Genomic DNA, 23,287 nt, shown 5'->3' with positions numbered 1-23,287 from the left:
CTAGGTTTTTTCTGCCTCCAGCGTGACGTCAAGCCCTCGACTTGTGCAGCACTGCTCCCTGGATCCAGACATTAAAACCAAAGCCAGTGACCGCTGAGCACAGCAGCTTCCCCTGCATGGGCCACGACTGCTTCCTCCGACCAAGGAAGTGCTTGGGCAGCTTCCATCCAGAACACTTTTTTGTCTGTTCACTCAGTCAAACACTCATTTACTCATTCCTACTCAGTCTGTTCTGCACAGGATTTAAGGCAGTTTACAACAGCAACACACACACACACACACTCTTAAAAATGAAACCTCAGGACCAGGAAATTTGTAAGATACATCTTAGTATGAAAAATAAAAACACAACCATGAGAGGTCAAATGTCAGTATAAGAAACCCCAAATGACTTGTTTTAAGCAAATGCAAAAGTAGATGCTCAATACATACACTTAACTCTTTCTGGGCCTGAAATAAGAGGCTGTAGCCAGGAACATTTTGTGTTCTACGCAGACTCTGTTTGCAATGTTATTTACTCTAACAGGATGCTTGGCATTAAAATGCTTGCTGGCAATTTCAGATTTAGAATGCAGAGTAGGTTAACAAATAAAGTCCTACGGTCCACGTATGCCACAGCTGACTACACAACATCACAGGATCAACTGATCCTGAACTGCTCTATGTAAGTGAAAAAGACTAGTGCCCTGTGAGTGAAATGAGGCTCTGTCAGGCTACAAATGTAGAATTTTGATATATTTACCTGATCCAAGATGCTTTAAGTTTTCCTCAAATGCAGTTGAGAATTATTTGTGTATTACAAATTAATATTGACAACACATTGAGGATTTAATAAAACATTTCTAGGGTAAAACAAATCAATTTCTTCTTTCTCCAGTATTGCCATCTTGCCTCTTCCCAAAAGTATTGTAGTTTTAATCCACTTTACCTATAATCCGAACCCCTATGCTTCACACTTCCATGATTTAAAAATAAAAAAGTCAACATCTCTTTTTTCCTGAAATGACGTACCTTCAGTCATGCAGAACACTCGGAGAAAAGCCAAAAGCTGAGCAGAGATGGGCGGCTCCGTAAAATGCAACGCAAAAACGCTGGAACTGACAAAGCAGAAAGCAGCATCAGATACCCTGCTGCGGCTACCCACCTGCTCCAAAGTGAGATCCCTACAGTCTACAGCACGTGTGGTTGTCCTCAAGGAGAGCCGAGCTGGAAGACCCCAGCTCCTCATCTGAACTGTGAGCATGATTTTCAGCCCTTGCAAAAGGCCACAGGCTGGGGCGGATGGAAGTGGACATCCAGAATTGGAGTCCATCCTCGCCAGCTTTTCTGAGAGCCTGACAGCGGTAATCTCAGGTTGCACACAACACATTCAAAACATTAAACGTACACATGGTTTTTTAAAAGTGTTAACAATAATTTATGTTGAGTTCACACTTTAAATCATTAATCAAATATTGACAAGTTCAACAAAAAAAGGTCTGGATAATCCATTTTCATTAAGAATGGTTCCTCCATTCCCTGGAGAACTAATGAATCATAATTCCTGTCTTCTTTATCATTTTATGCCTCAAATGCAAGAAAATCTTAAGGAATTTAACTAGAAATTCTTGAAATCACTGAGGATCATGACTTCATTACAGAAACTAATGGTAGCATAGAATTAAATGAAACAAATTGATCCAGGCCATTAACCTTTTCAAGGTGAAAGACATGAATGATACGAAAGTACTTATTTAACTTAATGAGGATTTCAGGCCATATCCCCCAGAACTGACTGTGAATGCGCCCCATGACACAATTATGTTTATCTGAAAACGCTGGTAAGTCACCAAGCGTCGCCATGGCTTAAATTTGCTGTGCCACAGGGATAAACGGATTAAGACAAACTACTGGAGAGAAGTTTTATTAACACACCAATTAAACACTATGCAACTGGAAATAGTTCAAGCACTGCAGGAAAGGGCCAACCGATGGTTTTCTACGTACGTGGGGATGCCGGCACGAGCCAAGACCTCGGCCTTCATGGCGTAGAGTCTGTCACTTTTACTCACTCCAAGCTTTATTTTCACTCTGTCGTGTGAGTTATTGTCAAAGAAAAAACCACTGTGGATCACAAACTCTGCATTGGATCGAGTGCCATAAAAAATGTAAATCTGAGATGCAGTAAAGAAAAAAGAAAAGGGCATGAGACAAACTTGGCGTGTATTCTTAACACAGGGCAGGGCAAAGGCTTAGTGCTCATATATTTAATGCTACTTTACATTAATGACACGAAATAGCTGAAAGTATTGATACACCTGGTTGGCACAGGTTGCAAGGGTGACGCCGTGCAATTTTCCCAACTTCCCAAACCGTCTGAGACCAAGCACCCACTTCCACCACCGCATGGAGAGGCGAGACCAGTAGAAAGTACCACCAAAGGCCTTACTACTACTCAAAGGACCCCAGGTGCCTGGGGTCACCAGGCCTCTATTATAATCCTCTTCTTTCAAAGGACAGCAAGGCTATTTCTAGAAGGCTGCATTTTAAAATTCACCAAGTTCTTCCCATCCTTTTAATACAGCAGGGTCTTTTCTGGAACTGTAAAGCAGTATCTGTCAGAAACTTATTTCTAGATCCTGTGGCAATTAATCCTGCACCTAGCAGGTGGGTTTATAAACTTTTCTAAAGAAGGAACAGATCAGTACTTTGCTAGACAAATATTTTTCATTTTGTCTCAACTGGAATGTCAATTACGGATGTGAGTTCCATGTCTGTACTGTCTGCTTGGGTGTAGACTGATAGAATGTGGGAATTTATAGACACATATTTTCAAACTCCTCCAAAGGCTTACCGCTCCTCCCACCCAAACTACTAGATTAAAAAATCTGAGATTACAGTGAAAGTGTAAGACAACAGATTCCCTTGCTTTTGCCCCTTAAATACTCTTATAAAGAAGGTTCTAATCAGTAGAAAAAATAAAGGCAACACAGTTTATGAAATTTTAAAAATTGTTTTAGGCCGGGCGCGGTGGCTCAAGCCTGTAATCCCAGCACTTTGGGAGGCCGAGACGGGCGGATCACGAGGTCAGGAGATCGAGACCATCCTGGCTAACACGGTGAAACCCCGTCTCTACTAAAAAATACAAAAAACTAGCCGGGCGAGGTGGCGGGCGCCTGTAGTCCCAGCTACTCGGGAGGCTGAGGCAGGAGAATGGCGGGAACCCGGGAGGCGGAGCTTGCAGTGAGCTGAGATCCGGCCACTGCACTCCAGCCTGGGCGCCAGAGCGAGACTCCGTCTCAAAAAAAAAAAAAAAAAAAAAAAAAAAAAAATTGTTTTAGTGTCATAACACACTTTATTTTTAGTTAACAGTGTTATAAATATTTACAAATATTAGGCCAATTGTGCCAATAACTGTGTTTAAATACTTTTCTCTGTGGACCCAAAGCACAATGCAAAGCACAACAAGTGAGTGAAGCACAAGTGAACATGTGTACTACGGGTTCAGGTCTCAAGATGCGTTCCAGAAAAACAATCCTCAATTTGAATTCCACATTTTTTTTCCTAAGTTCCTTTTTAAGACTACCAACACAGTGTTAACTTAGTGCCCAATGGCTGGTTCACATTTTGTGAGATGCCACGAGACCCACCTGCTCTCCAGCCCGGAAATCCTGCAGAGCCACACACTCACAGCGGTCATCTTCCAGGTTGTAACCGGTAGTGATCTAGCCCCGGGAGAAGGAAGGAAATGATGGTGAGGCAAACACGTGCACATTTCACTTAATCATGAACTGGTTTCTGGCAAACACATGCACATTTCACTTAATCACGAACTTGTTTCTGGCAATCAGAGGAGAAAGGGGATCCAAAGGTACCCAAAAGGGTGCATCTGAGTGCTTTGGAAAATGGGGCAAAGAACTGCTTGAGCACTGAGGTTAACTCTAGTTACATCAGAGATGATTATGCAAAATTACACACCTGAAATAAAGGAAGTACGGCTGGATAAAGAGACTGTACAGAGTATCACTTGCTGGACTCAAAACACAATCGCCTCTGGGCCTCCCTGGCAGCAGTGAGGGCAGTAAGCCCACAGGCCACGCCTCCCACAGGCGCACCTAAGCCTCCTTTCAGTTCACTGATGACCTGTACTACCCTCATTTGTTTGCAAGTATTATCTTTATGTAATGTTTGGCCATTAAGAAACCAAAGTGGGTTTTCCATTGGATAAAGAATCAGGGAAAACAAAAGCTCTATTTCTGAATTATGGATATATGATCTGAATTAAAGAAATTAAAACTTTCAAGCATGCAAAGGCAAAATAAAATAACTTTGTTGTTTCTTATTCCCTCTATTTCCACTGAGAAATCTAATGTGAGAGTTTCTAGGTCCATTAGAAATAAATATAGAAAACCCTCTCACTATACCCCAAAACTGCGTCTCCTTCTAAGCTCTCCTATCTTAGTGAAGGTCAGCCAATGTCATGGCCTCTGGACACAAGTTACAAGGAAATCCTCACATCTCACCTGGTCAGCATTTCATCTAGTAAATACTACCATTTGGATGACTTTCTTCCTCATTCCTCTGTGTGGCTACAGTCCTTATTCCTTCTCGCCTAGCTTGTTTTTTGCAAAAACCTTCCAACTTTTGGGACCTAGTCTCAAAATCCAATACTGTCCTTCCGGAGTTGCTAATTGTACGATGTCACTCTCCTGTTCAAAATCTTCCTATGATTCCGCTCTGCCTTCGGAATAAACCTCAAGTTCCTGAGCACGGCCGAATACGGAGGCAGCTCACGCTTCCCTCCAGCTTCAGGAACTGCCACCCACCTGCCGCCCCAGTTCCCTCCGGCCTGACAGTTCCTTCTACTCCTGTTGTGGCCTGGCTTCTCGGGGAACCCCTCCTCACCCCACCCTCCTGCACACTCCCATAGCCCAGTCCTTACACCCTCCAGCCCAAGTCACGTCATCTGTGCACCTGTCTCCCCGTCAGTCAGACTTGAAAGCCAGAGCCCCTTGTTGATCTCTGTGTCCCGAGTGCTCAGCACACAGAACCTAAAACCTGAAGTGGCCTTTGGGAATATTCACGTGATGCATGAACCCCCAGGGGAATGGAAAGGGTCCCCAGCTTCTATTAAAAGCTCATTCTCAGAGTCCTGTCTTTTAGAGCAGCGCCCAATCTCTTAGATTGTCTCCTGATGGTCACTGATTACTTTTTGACCTACTCATTTTTTTTTTTTTTTTTAGAATGCTTTTTTTTTTTTTTTTTTTTTGAGATGGAGTCTCGCTCTGTCGCCCAGGCTGGAGTGCAGTGGCCAGATCTCAGCTCACTGCAAGCTCCGCCTCCTGCCATTCTCCTGCCTCAGCCTCCGAGTAGCTGGGACTACAGGTGCCCGCCACCTCGCCTGGCTAGTTTTTTGTATTTTTTTTTTAGTAGAGACGGGGTTTCACCGTGTTAGCCAGGATGGTCTCAGCCTTCCAAAGTGCTGGGATTACAGGCTTGAGCCATTGCGCCCGGCCTGACCTACTCATTTTATCCTGGAGAATCAAAGACTCACAGCAGCCACAAGCACTCCTTGCTAATAAGGCATCAACAGCTTGGATTCAAAAGATGACTTTTGAGTCTAGGGAATGGCATTTTGGGATGGAAGGCCATATAACACGAATCTTTAAACTCAATATCCCAAGAATAAATATGGTTTATTAACCTTATGTCTAAGAGTCCTTCAAGGTTCTGATCTGCAAAGACCAATGAGAAATAGGCAGCAATGAGAAATAAATGAAGCCAAGTATTCTAGAACATTTCACTCGCAGAACATTTTAAACACTTCAATTGTATTAAAATCAACTCCAGGAAGTTCCTGCCCAACACTGGATGTACTTTTCTGACCCCAAAACATCACCTTGACAACAAAGTGGAATGAGAAACTGCCCATATGGTAAACTCCCAGGAGGGAATCCAGGCACTCCAGGGTGCTGGCGGTACAGGTACACAGGGACCTGCCAGCAGCACAAACAGGAGGAAAGTTAGAGGAAGGAAGAGAAAATTGAGGGAGATTGTGGAGAAAGGATTGTGGGTGTTTAAGGGTATTTTACAGATTATTTCCCACTCTCGGCAGACGTCAAGCTCCAAGATATGGCTTAACATGTCCACAGCAACCCTGACAGGCAAACAGGCTGGATCCTGCCCCAGTCTGTAGCCCTTTCTCAGCAAGGGTCAGAACGTTTGGAGGCTGAGTGTCTAACTTCTTTGTGTGGCACTGCCAAACACTTCCTCTAGGATGGTATCAAAAGTGTGTCTCAATGCAAAGAACTGCAGGCGGAAGCACAGGCCTCGCCTTTCCTTTGCGTGAAGCCTGGTTTCTAGAGGACTCTCTCAGAGCAGAGCCCTCCCAGGGCGGGCCTGCAGAGGGGTCTTCCAAGGCTGTTAGGACCCCACTGCTCAGCAAGGGCCTTCTGGCAGGAGCCCCAGGAACTTACCACCTACGCCCAGAAATCTGCAGCCACTGACCAGGTCTGACTTGAAGCCCAGACTAGGAAGGGAGGGTTTGGGAGGGCCAGGGCTGGTGCAGGGGCAGCCTCCTGACGTCAAGCAAGGACAGGGTCCTTCCACCTCCTTCTTGCCCAGCTCCACGTGCCGCTTCCTGCCTCCCACACTGCCAGCTAACTTCCCTTCTACAAATATTGAGTGTCATCCTATGCCAGGCCCTAACCTAGGCAACTGGAAAATGGCATGAAAAATCTCAGTCCCTACCCATAGGGACATCTAGTGGGAAAGAGACATAGGGAGAAAAAAAATTTATATATATACGTATATATAAAAGCACGTGGAACTGAGAATAGCCCCACAGCAGCCTCAAGTGTGCCCAGGGGAGGTGAGCGGGTGGCAGCCGGAGTTTGTTGGCAATGCTGGAGGAGGAACCCAGCAGGGAGTGGAAGCCTCCAGCAGCTCCACGGAGCCCTACTCCCTGAAAGCCACCTCCTGCCTGCGGCGCACACCACTCACGTCTGTGGCTGGTTTGGTAACTCGACGGCACACCTGGTGCACAGCTGTATTCTATTTTCCATATTAAAAGTAACATAGGAGGAGGAGCATGATATACACACACATACATTCCTAAGATGGGAACAGAGGGAAGATCTGTAGATCATTTACATTTTCTTTTCTGTGTTTTTCAAATTTTCTTCAACAAATACGTATTATATTGATTTCATGGTGGAAGGGGGAAAAAGTAATAAAGGGTCATCAAATAAAATTTGGAAAATATTTTTAAAAAACAAAGAAAAAACAGATCACAATCACGTTAACATTTTGGTTTATTTCTTTCTGATCTTTTTGCCTAGGCGTGGGGTTTTCACACTCATTTATTCACCAGTCATGAATTCATTAAAAAAATACCAGGCACAGGGATATAGCAACAAACAAAACAGACCCTCCCCCAAAATCACCTGCGTTCATGGCTCTTCCATTCTAATGGGAGGCAGGGGGTGAACCAACAATAGTTTGTTTAAAAGGCAGAACCAGAGGATCTGGACAACAGAGGGAAACGCAACAGGACAGGACAGCCGGGTGGGTGGGCTGGAGGCGCAGTCGTTCTACACAGGGTGCTCAGGGCAGCCACGCTACAGGAGGTCTACGAGCGAGTCCCATAAGTGCCTAAGGAATGGGGGGTTTTAGGCAGAAGTGACAGCAAGAGCGAAGGAATCTGCTGGTGTCTGAGGAACAGTGGGGAACCAGAGGTGAGTCAGACCTGTGTGCACGGAGGGTGTGGGGGGACAGGCTGTTCGGAGAGACTTGTCTGCTATTGTAAAAATGGACTTTTGAGACTGTCAGACTCATCTAAATCTAAATGTTTTAGATTTTCTTTTCAATATACAAACAGAAGGACCTTGAAAAAGAACTTCCCTCCGTTGTGCTTGGATTTCCAGCTGCCCTTTCATCCCGCCTGGTAGAGTCGCAGATCCAAATGCAAGCACTGATTATTCCAACATACTCTCTGTAAGGGAACTAATACCACTGTCTATCAGTCACTTAGAAGTGTCCTTCTCATATCAACCGAAAAACCCTCAACAAAGGAAACCTGCTGCTTACATTAAGTTTGAACAAATCATGCAAGATATAAAGATACGTTGTTTCTTCCAGCTTAGTACCATACCTTATAACCCTTTCTACATTTATTTCTCTGAGTGGCTAGGAAATTAGTTCATAATCACCAGATCTCTAGCCTAGGTGTTCATCCAGCCCCTTACTTTCTTTAGCATTTCCTTGCTGTCACTGGTTTGGAATTACTGTTACTGACTTGATTCTTCTGTTTCTACTACCATAATCAGGTTTTTGGGATATTGTTAGAAGCAGACAGCGTTGCTGGGTTACAAATTCTACCTACTCCCTGAGTGATAGTCAGGGTAGACTGACAATAAGAAGATGATCGTCAGGATAGACGCACACAAAAAAGAAAATCTCCTGTCTTAAAAGGCGAGCCTTGATTTCAAGACTTTATTTTTAAAAAGACATTAACTGTAACACGTATCATATACAACTCTGTAGCGTTAAAATAGAATTTCTCAAATTCTACCCCAGAAAATTTCCCATGAAGTCTTATAATTACAATGGGAAACAGTTCAACAAGAGTGCAGAGTGCAGAATGTCAGGAACATAACCACTGTAAGACAAAGTGCCAGCATCCTGAATAAACCTTCTACAGGTTAGCACTGCTTCTGCCAGGACTGTGGCAGGTTAAAAAGTACGTAAGTCGTATTAGGGAAAATACAGCATTGGTTGTCATTAATTCATTACTTTTAGATAAACTAACCTTTTTTTTTTTTTTTTAAACATTTGGTAGGGGAAAAGGAATTGTTTTATCCCATTTACATGGAAGCCAAATAAAAATCAATGTGCAGACGAGTGTGTGAAGTGCCAATGGATGGAAGCTTTGCTAGGGACCACGGTGGCCTGGTGGTGGTCTCAGTGCCACCAGGTGGGCCATGAGGTTGGGGGTAGGGCACTGCTCACCTTACTACAGAGGCTCCTGTGTTAATTCTTTTTGTTTAGAGTAAAACCAAGCATTATTGCTTTCATTTTATTAAAAAGAACTCTAATAATTGAGTTTGAGAAAAAACGATCCAATTCAAAAAAAGAAAAAGAAAAATACTACAGTCAGGTATTAAAAGCTATTTGAAGATTTTTTAAATTTCAAGCTTATGATCAATTAAAAATACCTCTGAAGAAAAAGAAAACAAAAAATGTAAAAGTATATTCAATGAAAATAAGTTATAAAACACGCTATTATGTCTTAGTATTTATTACTAATTAAATTAAGCATATCTAAAGGCAAAAATGTAATTACAAAAGTGGAACTATCCTTTCTTGCCACAATTTAAATACTTTTAAGATTCAAGAGCATACTTGTTGCTAGACCTTCCCAAATTAGCACTAGGATATTCTGCCTTCAGTGTCTGGCGCACACTACGTGTATTCTGGCCATTCTGGGGAATTCAATGTGAAATAATCATTCACGGCATTTCTTTATTCTATTTATAATACTGCTAATCACAAGGAAAGCTGACAGAGAAAAGATGAACATAAAACCTAATCAAACCAGTATACTAGTATAAAGTATGATGTTTCAAAATGATCCGAAATGTATCATATTTCTGCCTACTAATATCAGGACATCTTTATCAGACAATTCTCTCACAGAGCACAGAGCGCTTCACCCATGCTGCTGCCTGGAATCCGAAGAATGTGGAGAAAGAGAGCCAGCCTCCTCCTCTTCCCAGCTGTGGGAAACCATAATAATACAATTTCCTCCTCCCCAGGCTTCCCAGGTGTGATGATGCCAGCTGACTCCTGCATTCAAGGGCAAGGAGCCGAAGGCACCAGCCCCTCCTCCCACCCCACAGGCCCTGTAACAAAAACAGGTTCATAAACATGGTCAGGGGAAGGGACAGGGACGAGAACGAATCAAAAGTACAGAACTGGAAGCAGACAGTCAGCAAAGAAGACACAAAAGGAAAAATGAGAAATACGATTTTTCCCCCCAATAAATGAGCATTTTAAAGAGAATAAGTAAAAAGAAACTTTGGTTTAGTCTGTGGTACAATAAGATAAGAAAATGAATGCTGAGGCTGGAATTATGGCTTAGCAAATACACGTAGTTCACTGTGGCTTTTGAAAATGGTATAAGATTCAAGCTCCCAGTTTTCTGTATTAGTCAATGCAGTAAAAGAAAAATACCAGCTTCTATTTGTGGGCGGTGGGGAGGAGTGGCCGGTTTGGTTTTGTTTGTTCCTTTTGAAGGGAGGCAGCAGGGGGGAGTACGATGGGTAGGTGGAATAACAGCCCCCTCCCAAAGCTTAGCAACAACAGCCTCCCAGATTCAACACAACACAGGAGAAGAGGTCGTTACCAGGCCGTTGGTGTGGTTACACATGTCCCATAAAGGAATCAGAGCCAGGGTCACCCGGGAACCATCCTCTGTGGGAATTTGGTTTTGCCTCGTCATAACAGAAGAGACTGCCCACCTATAACAAGACAAATGGTGATTTAAAGTTGGAACATTTAAAAGCCAATTGCAGTAAGAAATAACATAACCAAAAATTTAGGTCTGACCTCTTACAAACGTACAAAGTCTTTTCCTAAGTAACAAAGGTAATGTTTGGTCTTCATCATCATTTAAAAACAAACCCAGGGTTTTAAAAAGAGCCAGGGGAAATGCAGGACTGAGTGCTTAAGGGAGACTGTTCCCAAGAGGCAGAGCCGGAAAGAGGGCTTTGCGCAGGGCTCAGGCCCCTTCCTGGGTCTTCATGACTCACAAAACCTACTCCCCTACACCCCCCAACCCAACCCGCTTTTGCCCAAATGCTGACTCTGCACCTATTTTAAGCCTCATTGAAAAGCAAACCATAAAACTCCTTTCTGATCAGAAATCCTCTATGAATTGTAAGAAATGTAAAACGTGACTTTTTTATTACACTGTGCAGTGAATTAAATCTCTCCGTTCAAAAAAAGTCCCCATTTTACACTAACAGAGTCTTTTTTAAATAAGAAAAGAAAAATCCATAGGACCACCCTACACTAATGTTAATCTCAAGTAGCATTTGGCTACCTCAGCTAATCCCCTGCCATGACAGGTTAATGGCAATTTCTACGTGGCTATGAAAATGCCGATACTCATCCAAGCTGCTCATGATAACTTCTGAAAGAGGAGCTCTGTTCGGATGCTTTAATGGTCACAGCAGGTCACTTCTCACTGAAGCCTTTCCCTCCCTTCCAGGATCCCACTTCACTGAGAAACCACCCCCAACACACAGGCACACACACAGCCCACACCAACCTGTAGTCTTCATAAGTGAAAGAATCCTTCAAGGGCAGTTTGTTGGCATGAGGATGGGTCTGGGAATTCGAAGTTTTAGAAAGCAGAGGTGAAAAGAGAAAAAGGGAAAACAGAAATCAGTCAGCGGAATTTCATTATTTAGCTGCCTAACAGATCCTAACAAGAGCCAAATGAAGCAGGCGGCGTCCAGCCGCGCTACAGAGGGATCATCGCGCTGTTATGCTCTCATACATCACTGTCAACTTAATTTGTTGTGCCCAGCAGCCGCCATAAATCTGCTTCTTCATATTTCGATACTAGCACCCACGGACACCGCGCAAAACACAATTTAAGGTGGACCGACTTTACAAAAGGCAGGCACACCCACGCGATGAGCACTGGATTTAAGCAGAAACGCGAAGCCGCCCAAGCCAGGTCCGTCCTGGCCCCGCTCTGTACCTCATGCCATGATGTACCACACAGGCCTTCTGAGAGGGTTCAAATCCCATGTCAACAAAAGGAACAATTAAAGGCACTCTAATCAGTTGGAAGCTCTTTCATTTCTCTCTGACTTAAGTCATTTGATGGGAATCAACTTGGTGTTTGCACATGAATCATATACACGGCAAATGCGGATCAAGCACGGAAAATCAGGAGAAGTGCAGGTTTGTGAGATTATAAAATAAACTTCACAAACACACAGGATAACGACAACAGATCAGCATATTTAAATTTTACTTTTTTCCTGGACAAGAGAATATTTGGTAAAAATACTAAAACTTCACTTTTAAGAGAAATTATATAGATTTCCTATTCTCTCTTTACCATGTCCCCCACCTTAGGCCTTTCAAGCACTTAAAAACTTTGTCTCAATTAAGAAATTAAAAGTTGTAACAGTATAATTTTAATCTTCAGTTTCAATTACAGTCTGATAGATTGTAGTAAGTGATCAAACGAACAAATGGTTATTTCTGAGATACAAATGAAATCCTGCTGAAGCCGGGTCTCCGCACCACTGTTAATGCAGGAAGCTCCATGTAGCCTGCAGTTTTCACTCCTGATGCATTGGCATCACAAGTGCACTGTAATTTATCATCGCTCACTGTAATGTACTCGCTGGCACCCTACACAGGACAGTAGGGGATGAGGTAAAAGTAGCTAAAACCGTAAATCAATTAGAAAACAAAAGCTTGTGCTCAGTGCACAATTTTAGGCAAATTATGTATTACAAAAGGCTGCCAATTGGGTGTTAGCTCCCAGGTGCCCCTCTCTCCCCCTTGAGTCTTTTAGCCCAGTTTTAACCCTTTGGAAGAAATGTCAAAATATAAAAATATATTCACATAATTTTTTTTTTTTTTTTTTTTTGAGATGGAGTCTCGCTCTGTTGCCCAGACTGGAGTGCAGTGGCGCCATCTCAGCTCACTGCAACCTCAGCCTCCTGGGTTCAATGGATTCTCCTGCCTCAGCCTCCTGAGTAGCTGGAACTATAAGCGTGTGCCATCACACCCAGCTAATTGTGTGTGTGTGTGTGTGTTTTTTTAGTAAAGACGAGGTTTCACCATATTGGTCAAGCTGCTCTCGAACTCCTGACCTCGTGATCCTCCCGCCTTGGCATTCCAAAGAGCTGAGATTACAGGCATAAGCCACCACGCCGAGCCGGCTATTCACATAATTTTTAAAATGTGTTCTGTGATAAAAATGAAATTAATACAGGCATATTGTAAGTCAACATATAAAATAACATACTGTCCAGGGGCATTTTCTAGCTAATACAGGAAGATGCGGAAATCCTACGGCGGGAGGGGGCTGGGAGGATCACCAACTTGGTGAAGACAGGTGAGAATCCTACAGGATTGAAGTTTCTCACTCCCTTTTCTTTTTTTTTTTTAATTTTATTTATTATTATTATACTTTAAGTTCTAGGGTACATGTGCATAACGTGCAGGTTTGTTACATATGTATACTTGTGCCATGTTGGTGTGCTGCACCCATCAACTCGTCAGCACCCATCAACTCGTCATTTACATCAGGTATAACTCCCAATGCAATCCCTCTCCCCTCCCCCCTCCCCATGATAGGCCCCAGTGTGTGATGTTCCCCTTCCCGAGGACATAGGCATGGGCAAAGACTTCATGTCTAAAACACCAAAAGCAACAGCAGCAAAAGCCAAAATTGACAAATGGGATCTAATTAAACTAAAGAGCTTCTGCACAGCAAAAGAAACTACCATCAGAGTGAACAGACAACCTACAGAATGGGAGAAAATTTTTGCAATCTACTCATCTGACAAAGGGCTAATATCCAGAACCTACAAAGAACTCAAACAAATTTACAAGAAAAAAACAAACAGGCCGGGCGCGGTGGCTCACGCCTGTAATCCCAGCACTTTGGGAGGCCGAGGCGGGCGGATCACAAGGTCAGGAGATCGAGACCGTCCTGGCTAACACGGTGAAACCCCGTCTCTACTAAAAAAATACGAAAAAACTAGCCGGGTGAGGTGGCTGGCGCCTGTAGTCCCAGCTACTCGGGAGGCTGAGGCAGGAGAATGGCGGGAGCTTGCAGTGAGCCGAGATCGCGCCACTGCACTCCAGGCCGGGGGACAGAGCGAGACTCCGTCTCAAAAAAAAAAAAAAAAAAAAAAAAAAAAAAGAAAAAAACAACCAACCCCATCAAAAAGTGGGCAAAGGATATGAACAGACATTTCTCAAAAGAAGACATTCATACAGCCAACAGACACATGAAAAATGCTCATCATCACTGGCCATCAGAGAAATGCAAATCAAAACCACAATGAGATACCATCTCACACCAGTTAGAATGGCGATCATTAAAAAGTCAGGAAACAACAGGTGCCGGAGAGGATGTGGAGAAATAGGAACACTTTTACACTGTTGGTGGGATTGTAAACTAGGTTCAACCATTATGGAAAACAGAATGGTGATTCCTCAAAGATCTAGAACTAGATGTACCATATGACCCAGCCATCCCATTACTGGGTATATACCCAAAGGATTATAAATCCCTTTTCTTTGTAACAGATGAAATGCAAGGTTATGTTCTAAGAGTCCTAAAAATGTTTTCAATTTAATTATTAAACTTAACCACATCAGTGTTCAGGTCTTTCCTTACTAAAGTACAAATTGGTATATAAGAACTACCCTTCCCCAAAAAACTAACTTGATCATAAGAAATACCACAAAAAAACTTCAAAAGTGTAAAGAAAAGGAATTCCATTGCTAAAACTTTCTTTCACTTACAATAAAATGAAACTTTGCATTACCCGATCAACTGGGAACTTTGCACATCCTGCCTGTTTTCATACTCTAGGAAATGGGAAAGTGTCGTTTTTGTTATTTTTACAAATTTTAATTCATTTAAACTGTAGAATTAAACTGTAGGAAGTTAGTAAGTTCCATTGCTAAATCTCTATGTCTAAAAATTTGAAACCCCCACTAAGAAGTTTGACTTATGAAACAGCAGAAAAGATGACAATATTCAAAACTGGAATGCTAAATCTCGAAATGCTAAATCTAAAAATAACTTGAAGTGTCTTCTAACTCTCAAATATCTTTAAGTAGCCTTGGACCCTACACGACTATCCAAACATGGGTGATCTCTGTCAAGAGACGGAAAATTAACTCTTCAAAATGTTTCTCTTCCTGCTATTCATACACACTTCTTACCCAACACATAAGCCCATGCTCACAGTCAGGATGAAATCATTTAAATAAAAAAAAAGACTCAAGAAAAAAATGTGTCAATGCATTCTTCAGTTAATTCTGAAGATCATTTTGGCTGCATGGTTACATAATATTTGCAGAATCTGTTAGAAATAGTTGTTCTTATCTTCTTAAGAAATAGGGTGTACACAGTGTACATAATTCTGGTTAAAAAAAAGATTCTGCCACTGACACATGCACTTAACAGTGACACTGAAGCAAAATGTGACACTAAGGGAGAAAGGAAATAACTTTCTCTCCACAGAGCTCTCACTACTGTGACACTACCGCCACCTACTGGCATCTTGGGAGAGTAGACTACAGTCACAGAGTTCTTGGTATTTCCCAGGGCAAGGCCTTTAAAGCAACTTACTGTAAACCAAAACTGGGCTTATCAAGAACAGCTACGACTTCAGCTTTACCCAAGTAAAATTTGGTTTCTAAAAAGAAAAATCTCTGCTACCTCTAAAAACTATTATATAATAGTTTTATAAGAATCTTGAGACATTCAAATGTCAAAAATATTCATATGTAAAAAATATTTAATTTTGAAAATAAATGCTTTTACTTATTCTGAAGAAGTGAACAAGGATAAAACAAATGTCCATCCCAAATAATTTTCATTTAAGCTCAGACAATGACTGTATTTAAAAAAAAAAAAAAAAACAAACAAAAAAAAAAACCTTTTTCCCTGTTAAAGACCAAGTTAAAACACATCTTCCAAAAATTATTAATCTGAAATTACTGGAAAGTTCCTAAAATATCCTTAGATGAAAATATTTAAGCTTATACATTACACAGAGGATAACTGAGCGTTCCTCACTTACTGAAGCAAAGTGGTGCTTATATAGGTTTTGTTGATCACAATAGCCTTTTCAATAGAAGATATTCCTAGCTTGCACTTTAAAAATAAAAATGTAGAATTAAAACAGAAAACATACTCTCTGCAGCCAATTGGTTTTAGCTTGCAAACCAATTGTAACTGTAGATTCCAAAGACACAGACACACATGGGATGCGTGAGGAGGGTCCCTGAGAAGCTTCTGCCTGCCACTGTCAGAAATAGGACAGTGAGAGGGCCTGTCAGGCACGGGGGCCCAACAGCAGCAGGCGACGGGGTCTCCTGAAGCGGTACCTCCTCTCAGCCCACACCTCCCAATAAATACAGGCAGATAAACTAGCCATGGATTTTCTCCAGATTTTTTAAGTGATTAATATTTTTACTTTCTTGAGCACAATAAACACATGAAGATGGAGAAATGAACCATTGCCGTGGCTCATAATCAGGCCTGAAGCACTACAGAGCCAGGCAACCCAGGGACGCACTCTTCCCCTTCCCTCTTCCAGCAAAAGGAGGCATTCCATGTGAGACACAGTAATATTGTACCGAGTACAAAATAATCACTATGTTTGGGAAAGATTAATATCTAAAATTGTTTGTTTGGCTTCAATAAAAAAGAGCAATATTGCTAAATATGTAAGTATGACATTTTGAAGAATTTACCATATTGCATGGGTCTGGTAGCTATGCTTAAGGAAATTAAAAACCACTACAGTCAGCATATTTGATCCTTATTAAAGTTCTGTCTTGAACTATCACTCACATAAAACAAAAATAAACCAAGAAGAAATTTAAATAAAACCTATGGATTATAAGTGTTTGAAGATGAAAAAATGAACAATATTCTGGCTTTAAAAAATTGATTTAGCATGCAGCTTCTCTTTATAGTCCCTTGATAAAAATGAAATCTCCCTAACAAACACTTAATAAAACCTGTCAATATCTCTGGAAAGAAAAATGACACAAATGCATTAAGTATTAAATACCCTTGGAAAAAGTCACATATTCCATGAATTTTTGATGTACTATCTTGACATTAATGTAAAACCTTGATATTTATAATTGACAGATATTTAATAAAGTATAAAAGAAGATGGCTGCTGCGTGGCATGCAAATGTTCCAGGGTGATCAGAAATGAGAGATACAGACATGCACTTAAACTAAACAAACAGTTAATATGTGTTACACAAATCAGCAGCAGGCTTATTTTAAGCTCATACAACAAACCTTTGTGGAGAACCAAAATAAGCAGAATTCATTATTATGTGAATCTCTAATTCAGAAACATCTAGTACATGAAACAGCTTTGAAACATGAACAGCTCTGCACAGGAACAAAATACATTTGAGTTAAGGCTTTTTTGTTTTTCGTGTTTTTTAAACATTTAACAATAAGCATTTTTAAAATAAAATAAAGGTAAGTATTTCCATAAATATATGGAGAGGAAGTTCCTAAAACAATTCTCAAAAGACCATATTTAACCTAAAGATATATTCAAAATGCTCCGAAGAAAAAAATATATATATTAGAACACACAAGTGGCCTCTAGGATACAAACATTTCTCAAAATCAGATATTCACTTTCCTAAAGAATATTCTTCTCTACCTAGACTGATTTTTAAAGAAAAACAGGTTGAATATATTAATCACCTTCAATGAGGCATTTAACTATACAAAAAGGAAAGTTGCTCATAGAAATGACTCTTCTAAATACTGTATGTTAAAGAATTTACAACCTGCCATAATGCATAATTATTAATTTCAAAATATATTTATGGAAGAGTTCAGTGACTCTGCCCTGTTGGATGACTATAGTATCAGAAATGACAAAATATAATTTAGAAGTTGTACCTAACTTGTTCTGATAAAAAACCGTAACACCATGCAATTAAATTTTTCTGACTAAAATCCAGCTGGATCGTGTTTTGCTTTACTCCTTAAGCATATATTAAAAGAGATAGTCAGGGGCTAATTAGCCAGGAACAGACATACCTAACTACAGGAATGGTTTCATTTTCCTTCCTTCTGCAAGAATGAGATCAGTCACAAACTCTCACATTTGGCCTTTTGGGGTGGATGCAATTTTGTAAGTTTCAGAAACGTGACCCTATCTCACATAACCAAGAGATCTCTGGTCTGACAAATTCCTGAGCAGGACAGCCTGTGGCATCCTTCCTAGGCTCCACTGTGGATCCATGGCCTTGGCAAATACACGTGCTCTGTAAAAATTAAGGAGAAAGAGGAGGTGCAAAAGACAGCTCCATCGGCCCATCCTACGGGCCTATTGAGACCCCCTTCCTTTTCAAAGCAATACTGCACCAATCAGAGAGGGAATGGGACCAGAGAGAGAGTAAGAAGAGGGACATCCCCAGAAGGAAGCAGAGTGAGGAGAAATGGGGGAAGAGAAACAAAACGAAGAAAGTTGAATATTGGAAAGATGGAAAAGATGGCAGGTAGGAGAAAATTTTACACTAAATACCTTGAGGTTTCCCCTTTCTACCCCCAAATGAAGGCTCACAAACAGCATGCAAGACAGCGAGTTTCTAGGAGGCTGATCAACCCGTCTGCTGGTATTTTATTTTCCAAGTGGATATAATACAGTTTAACAGAATGACAAATTGCAAAGTATCTCTTGAATCAAAAATTAAGTTTTGTTGACCATAAATCAGAATCAAAACATGATTCACATGTTTAGCTCTTGAGAGAAAAAAATCAATTTTTAAGACGTTTATTTTTAAGCATAGATTATATCCAACTCTGCAGGGAATTTTTCATCATAAAGTTCTTTGAATTCACTCGATATGATGAAATAAAAATTTAAATACATCAATACACATTAAGATTTTCTGCCTTTTGCTTATATATAATTTTTCTATGAAAATCTGTATTACCTTATAATTTAAAAAAATTAAGAAAATGAAATTAGTGGAGAAATAACACTGTTCAATAAATTTATAAAATTACCTTATGATGGAAGAACTTTTTCTCCTACTGGAAGACACTGAATCTATAATCTACATCCAGTTAAATTTAATTAAAATTTGTTGAAACATTGCAAAAGATATATCTGTTTAAAAACCTTATTAGCTACCATTTGTATACTCTATGATGGGCAACCAATTCATATGAACCAAATTTAGTCACAATCAACATTTTTGATTGTCAATTATTCACTCAACAAATATTTATTGACTTAGAAAAAAGTTGAAGATAGGTTAAGACTAGAAATTCATTCATTCAACACATATTTTATTTCCTGAGCGCCTCGGAAGTGGAAGGCACTGTACATCACTGATATCATCAGGGGTACTGCCTAGCAGTGAAGACAGATAAGTGACCAAAAAACCACAAAAGGATGGTACGCAAGGTCGTGCAAATCCCTCTTCTTCCGGGCCACCTTCTCCAATCTCCAGGTCCCTGTTGATCCTCCTGCCCTGTTCCTGCCTTTTCCACGCGGGCCGCAGTCTGCCCCTCACAACTGCATGCGCTGTGGCCATTTGATTAGCATCTCTTCCCCCGCAGTCCCCACAGGCAGGCTCAGCAAGGCAGGGACCATGTCTTCTCTGACCACCTGTGAGTCCCCAGTGCCTTGCTCAGTGCCTCATTCAAATAATTCCTCTTCTTTTTTAAAATTTTAAAATTTATTTTTATTTTTAACTACACCTGCTGGAATGGGACAAAAAAAATCTTCTTTCTCCAAGCGAGAAGATACACTTCTGCCGTTTTTCCTGGGACAGCGGAGGAGAGCTGTGATTCCAAAGGTGCTGAGAGGCTGCACCACGGACTGGCAACCCCAGGGGAATCTGATCTCCACATTCCTCTTCGGAAAGCTCCAGCCCATGCGGGCACCCCTGCCACACCAAGGCAGTGACTACAGGCTTCAAAAAACACAGCTTTCCACATCCTTCTGTCCTGTGTTTCCTCTCTTACGAACAGAGTATTTTTCTACCATCTAGGGGTCAGAGAATCTTCTCATTTTTTTCCCCCAAATCTCTCTTTAAACCCATTTGAGAAAGCTCTATTCTAAGAATCCAAAGACAAACAACAGAGATCAAGCCCACCAGTCCTCCGTACCAAATGGTCACCAAATCTCCCCCCACCCCCAACTCACCCCAAGCATGTAGCACACACCCTTCGAAGAGGTGAGGCTGGGCACCTGCCAGGTCATCGCAGCATGCTGCCCAACCCACTTGTGCTGCCATTTCCTCATTGGAAAAGGGGGGCAGACAAGCTACTACTGTCTTCTTTAAAGATAGTAAATCTTTCGTTTCTTTGCCTTTTGACACCACCTGTCTCCCCACCCCCACCCCCAACATCTCAATCTGCTGATTGACTTAGGGACTCTAAACCATGATCAAGCCTCATTCTCTGGTCTGCAAAAAGTCAACTCCACCAAGCAATCAAAGCTTATTCAAAAGGTATATATACCTGCAACTCCTCCATCTTATTAAAGAAACTAGAAATAAACAGAACGGCAAAAATCGTTATTATTTCATAAGCAGGCTAGAATGTATCAAAAAAGCAGGCTAGAATTATGTATTATCATCAGTTTCATAATATATTGTTTTAGTTTTAATTTCAGCAATTTTGGGTTTCAATAATTCAGGATAACTACCTTGGACTCTGTTTAAATGAGTCAATCTGGCATGATCAGAGTAATCAGTCATTTACAAGAGAAGAAATTAGGACCACCATAATGAAACCAATTTCCTTTACAAGGTAACTGACATTCAGAGCATGTAGATAAACTCCTGTCCTAGAAAGGCATGACCTTGGCTTGGTATATAAGCAGCTCTCTGTCATCTCCACGGGAAAGAGTGGGAAAGGGAGACAGACACTAGCAGTCACCATTTGCTGAGCGCTCTGTGCCAGGCACTCTATCAAGAACTCTATGTGCATATAATTTAATCACCTCAATTCCTACGAAATGGCACTTATTAGCCTCATTCTACAGATGAGGAAACTCAGGGACAGAGACATTAAAAGCATACTCAAGTTTACCAGTTAATAAATGATGAAGCTAGGTAACAACCCAGACACGAGTTTTCCGGAGTTTACTTCAAGGCAAAGGATATCTAGTTGTCCTACTTTTATAAAGTCTTATGAAGTCTAATAAAGTCAATATATTTTTGCTTGGTGAAATTCCAGAAAAATGCTTGGTAAATACTGTTCTCATTTAAAATTCACCATAGAGGTATTATAAGAGGCATTATGAAGTTTAAAGGCAGGCAACATTAGCAAAACTAAGACAGTGAGTCTATTATTTCCCACACTATCAGAAAGAATACCATGTTTGGCTGAAAGTCTTCAGTCATAAAATTTCAGTCCTGGATGGTAACTTAGATTATCTGGCCTAATTCTGTTCACCATGCACATGAAGAAGTTTTGTCCAGAAAACACATGTATCAAATACATGTATGAGAAAGGTCGTATTTGGCATTTTCTTCACTAGAATGATGCCACATCGATGTCCCAACAATTTCCAATATTCCATCATCTGGAATTCCTATCATTTTTATGGTAACTCTTAACAGCCTCAAAGACACCCCACAGCTTTGCCAATCATTAAACCAGTACATCAAGTTATTATACTAGCATTATCTTTTTGGCTACTTTCAACTCTCCTTATTGTCACGTTGTCAGGGAAATGAACTTTGGCCCCTTAAACATTCTGCCTTTAAGCCTAAAGGAAGTTGAGTAGTCTATGAGGAGCTCACAAGGAATGAGCTCTAGGGGTACACCCCAGAATCTGAGAACCCATCTCTGTAAACTGTTGGGGTTCTAAAAAAGACAAGCCAAATCCTGATGTAGTAAGTCAATCCCATTGATTTAGGAGGACTGCCGCAATTGACTGAGCCTGAGACAGCCACATTCTCAAGAGCACCATCTAAACCCATACATCACATACACTGCCTTGTCACCAGCTGCCAGGAGTTTACTTAGGTAAAACTCACTGATAACAAAATCTAAGGTAAAGGTCCCGCTGTACCATACCTGGCTGCTGGTCACAAAGGAGGGGAGTGGGGAGTGAGGATGCAGGGAAGAAAATACAGCTCAAAACCCCTTCCCCATCAAAGGCTCAGTGTGTGACTCTGCGGAGCCCCATGGCCCCCCAGGCGCCTGGGGACAGAGGGTCTGTGGACACCAGCAAGTCGCAGTTGCGCTGGCTCCACTCCTCCACCTCAGGAAGCTCAGTTACCTGAGGGAAGCAGTTTCCAGTTACTCATATTTCCTCCTTTTCTCTATTCCCCATGCTCGAAGAGTGTTCAAAGGTACCAATCAAAGAGAAAATCCGCTACACTGTCCCTGGGTTGTTCTAGATAGAGCCAAATTACTGTTCTCACCTACAGTGGAGAGGTGTAAAGGCCTTTCCGATGGAAGGAACAAAACTTCTTTGTTTATAATATACAGTTACTGAGAAAGAGCTACAGCTCTCAAAATCTAAGTAACCTTTTCTCATATCCTCTGAGAAGGGAACCCTCAAACATATTACCCTGAAATTTGACAAATAAAACAAATATTTTAACATTACTAGTAAAATGTCCCATTAAAACTGCAACGAACTGAATTATAGGATTATAATTTATTAGAGTCAAAATAGAATGGTATTATAGTAAGTCAAGACACTTGAATAACCAAATGTAATTTAAGATCTCCATACCTTTGGGTAGAGTACCTGAGAGGTTTGTTATTAAGCGAAACTATTTCATATTATCTTCAGTTGATTTTTTAAAATTGCCTTTCTCATTTCATTAGGAGTCCAAAATAGGTACCAGAAGGCTCTTAAGCACTGTTATACCAAAAAAAAAAAAAAAAAAAGGCAGGCACTAAGATGCCATCAGTACTTGCTATTTCTCCATCAGCATTAAGGTACGTTAGAAAAAAAGTCATTCACGATACTTCCGTTAAGTACTGTTAAAGTTACACTCTGTCTTAAATTGAACAGGGGGTAAAATCTGGAAGAACAAAGAAGCAAGGCCAAACCACGCAGGGAGTGCACCCACCTGTATCTGGTTTCTCTTATGAGAACAGCCAAGGGATATCCAAGTAGCACAAGTCAGAATTTCAAGTCTGATTACTTCCTTTTTCATAAAAATTATACTTTGCCTTATATTTTCTTAATTAAATGCTCTACTGATCAATAGTGGTAAAATGAATTTCACTCTCTTTTTTTTTTTCCAGAGGAAATACTATCTCACATTGTTAAGAATGATACCATTTTGTTGGAGCATTCGATTTCTGGAACAAATTTTCAATGAAAGAATAGTTTAATCAGTGCAGATCTTTTAAGCACTACCTAGAAAACAGATAATTATTAAATTGTTCACTTGGAATAGAATGCAGGAAATCCAATAGACTGACTTAAGCTATCTTTTTTTTTTTTTTTTTTTTTGAGGCAGAGTCTCGCTCTGTCGCCCAGGCTGGAGTGCAGTGGCG

At 41.0% G+C, this 23,287-nt stretch overlaps 1 protein-coding gene across 4 annotated transcripts in view; it reads right to left on the bottom strand.

Annotated features, from left to right (window-relative positions):
* SETD3 (SET domain containing 3, actin histidine methyltransferase) overlaps positions 1-23,287 on the bottom strand; it is an 89,610-nt gene that overhangs the window by 5,382 nt on the left and 60,941 nt on the right. For all 4 annotated transcript variants that reach the window (XM_017960322.3, XM_017960324.3, XM_021940286.2 and 1 more), the window contains 5 exons: positions 11,312-11,370; positions 10,385-10,499; positions 3,630-3,704; positions 1,987-2,153; positions 1,012-1,097 (listed from right to left, as the gene is read on the bottom strand). In XM_017960322.3, coding sequence (XP_017815811.1) covers positions 1,012-1,097; positions 1,987-2,153; positions 3,630-3,704; positions 10,385-10,499; positions 11,312-11,370 — 502 coding nt within the window. The remainder of the gene's footprint in view (positions 1-1,011; positions 1,098-1,986; positions 2,154-3,629; positions 3,705-10,384; positions 10,500-11,311; positions 11,371-23,287) is intronic.

The sequence above is a fragment of the Papio anubis genome, chromosome 7 (assembly GCF_008728515.1).
Source record: "Papio anubis isolate 15944 chromosome 7, Panubis1.0, whole genome shotgun sequence".
Taxonomy (NCBI): domain Eukaryota; kingdom Metazoa; phylum Chordata; class Mammalia; order Primates; family Cercopithecidae; genus Papio; species Papio anubis.
This window is presented reverse-complemented; position numbering and strand designations above follow the sequence as displayed.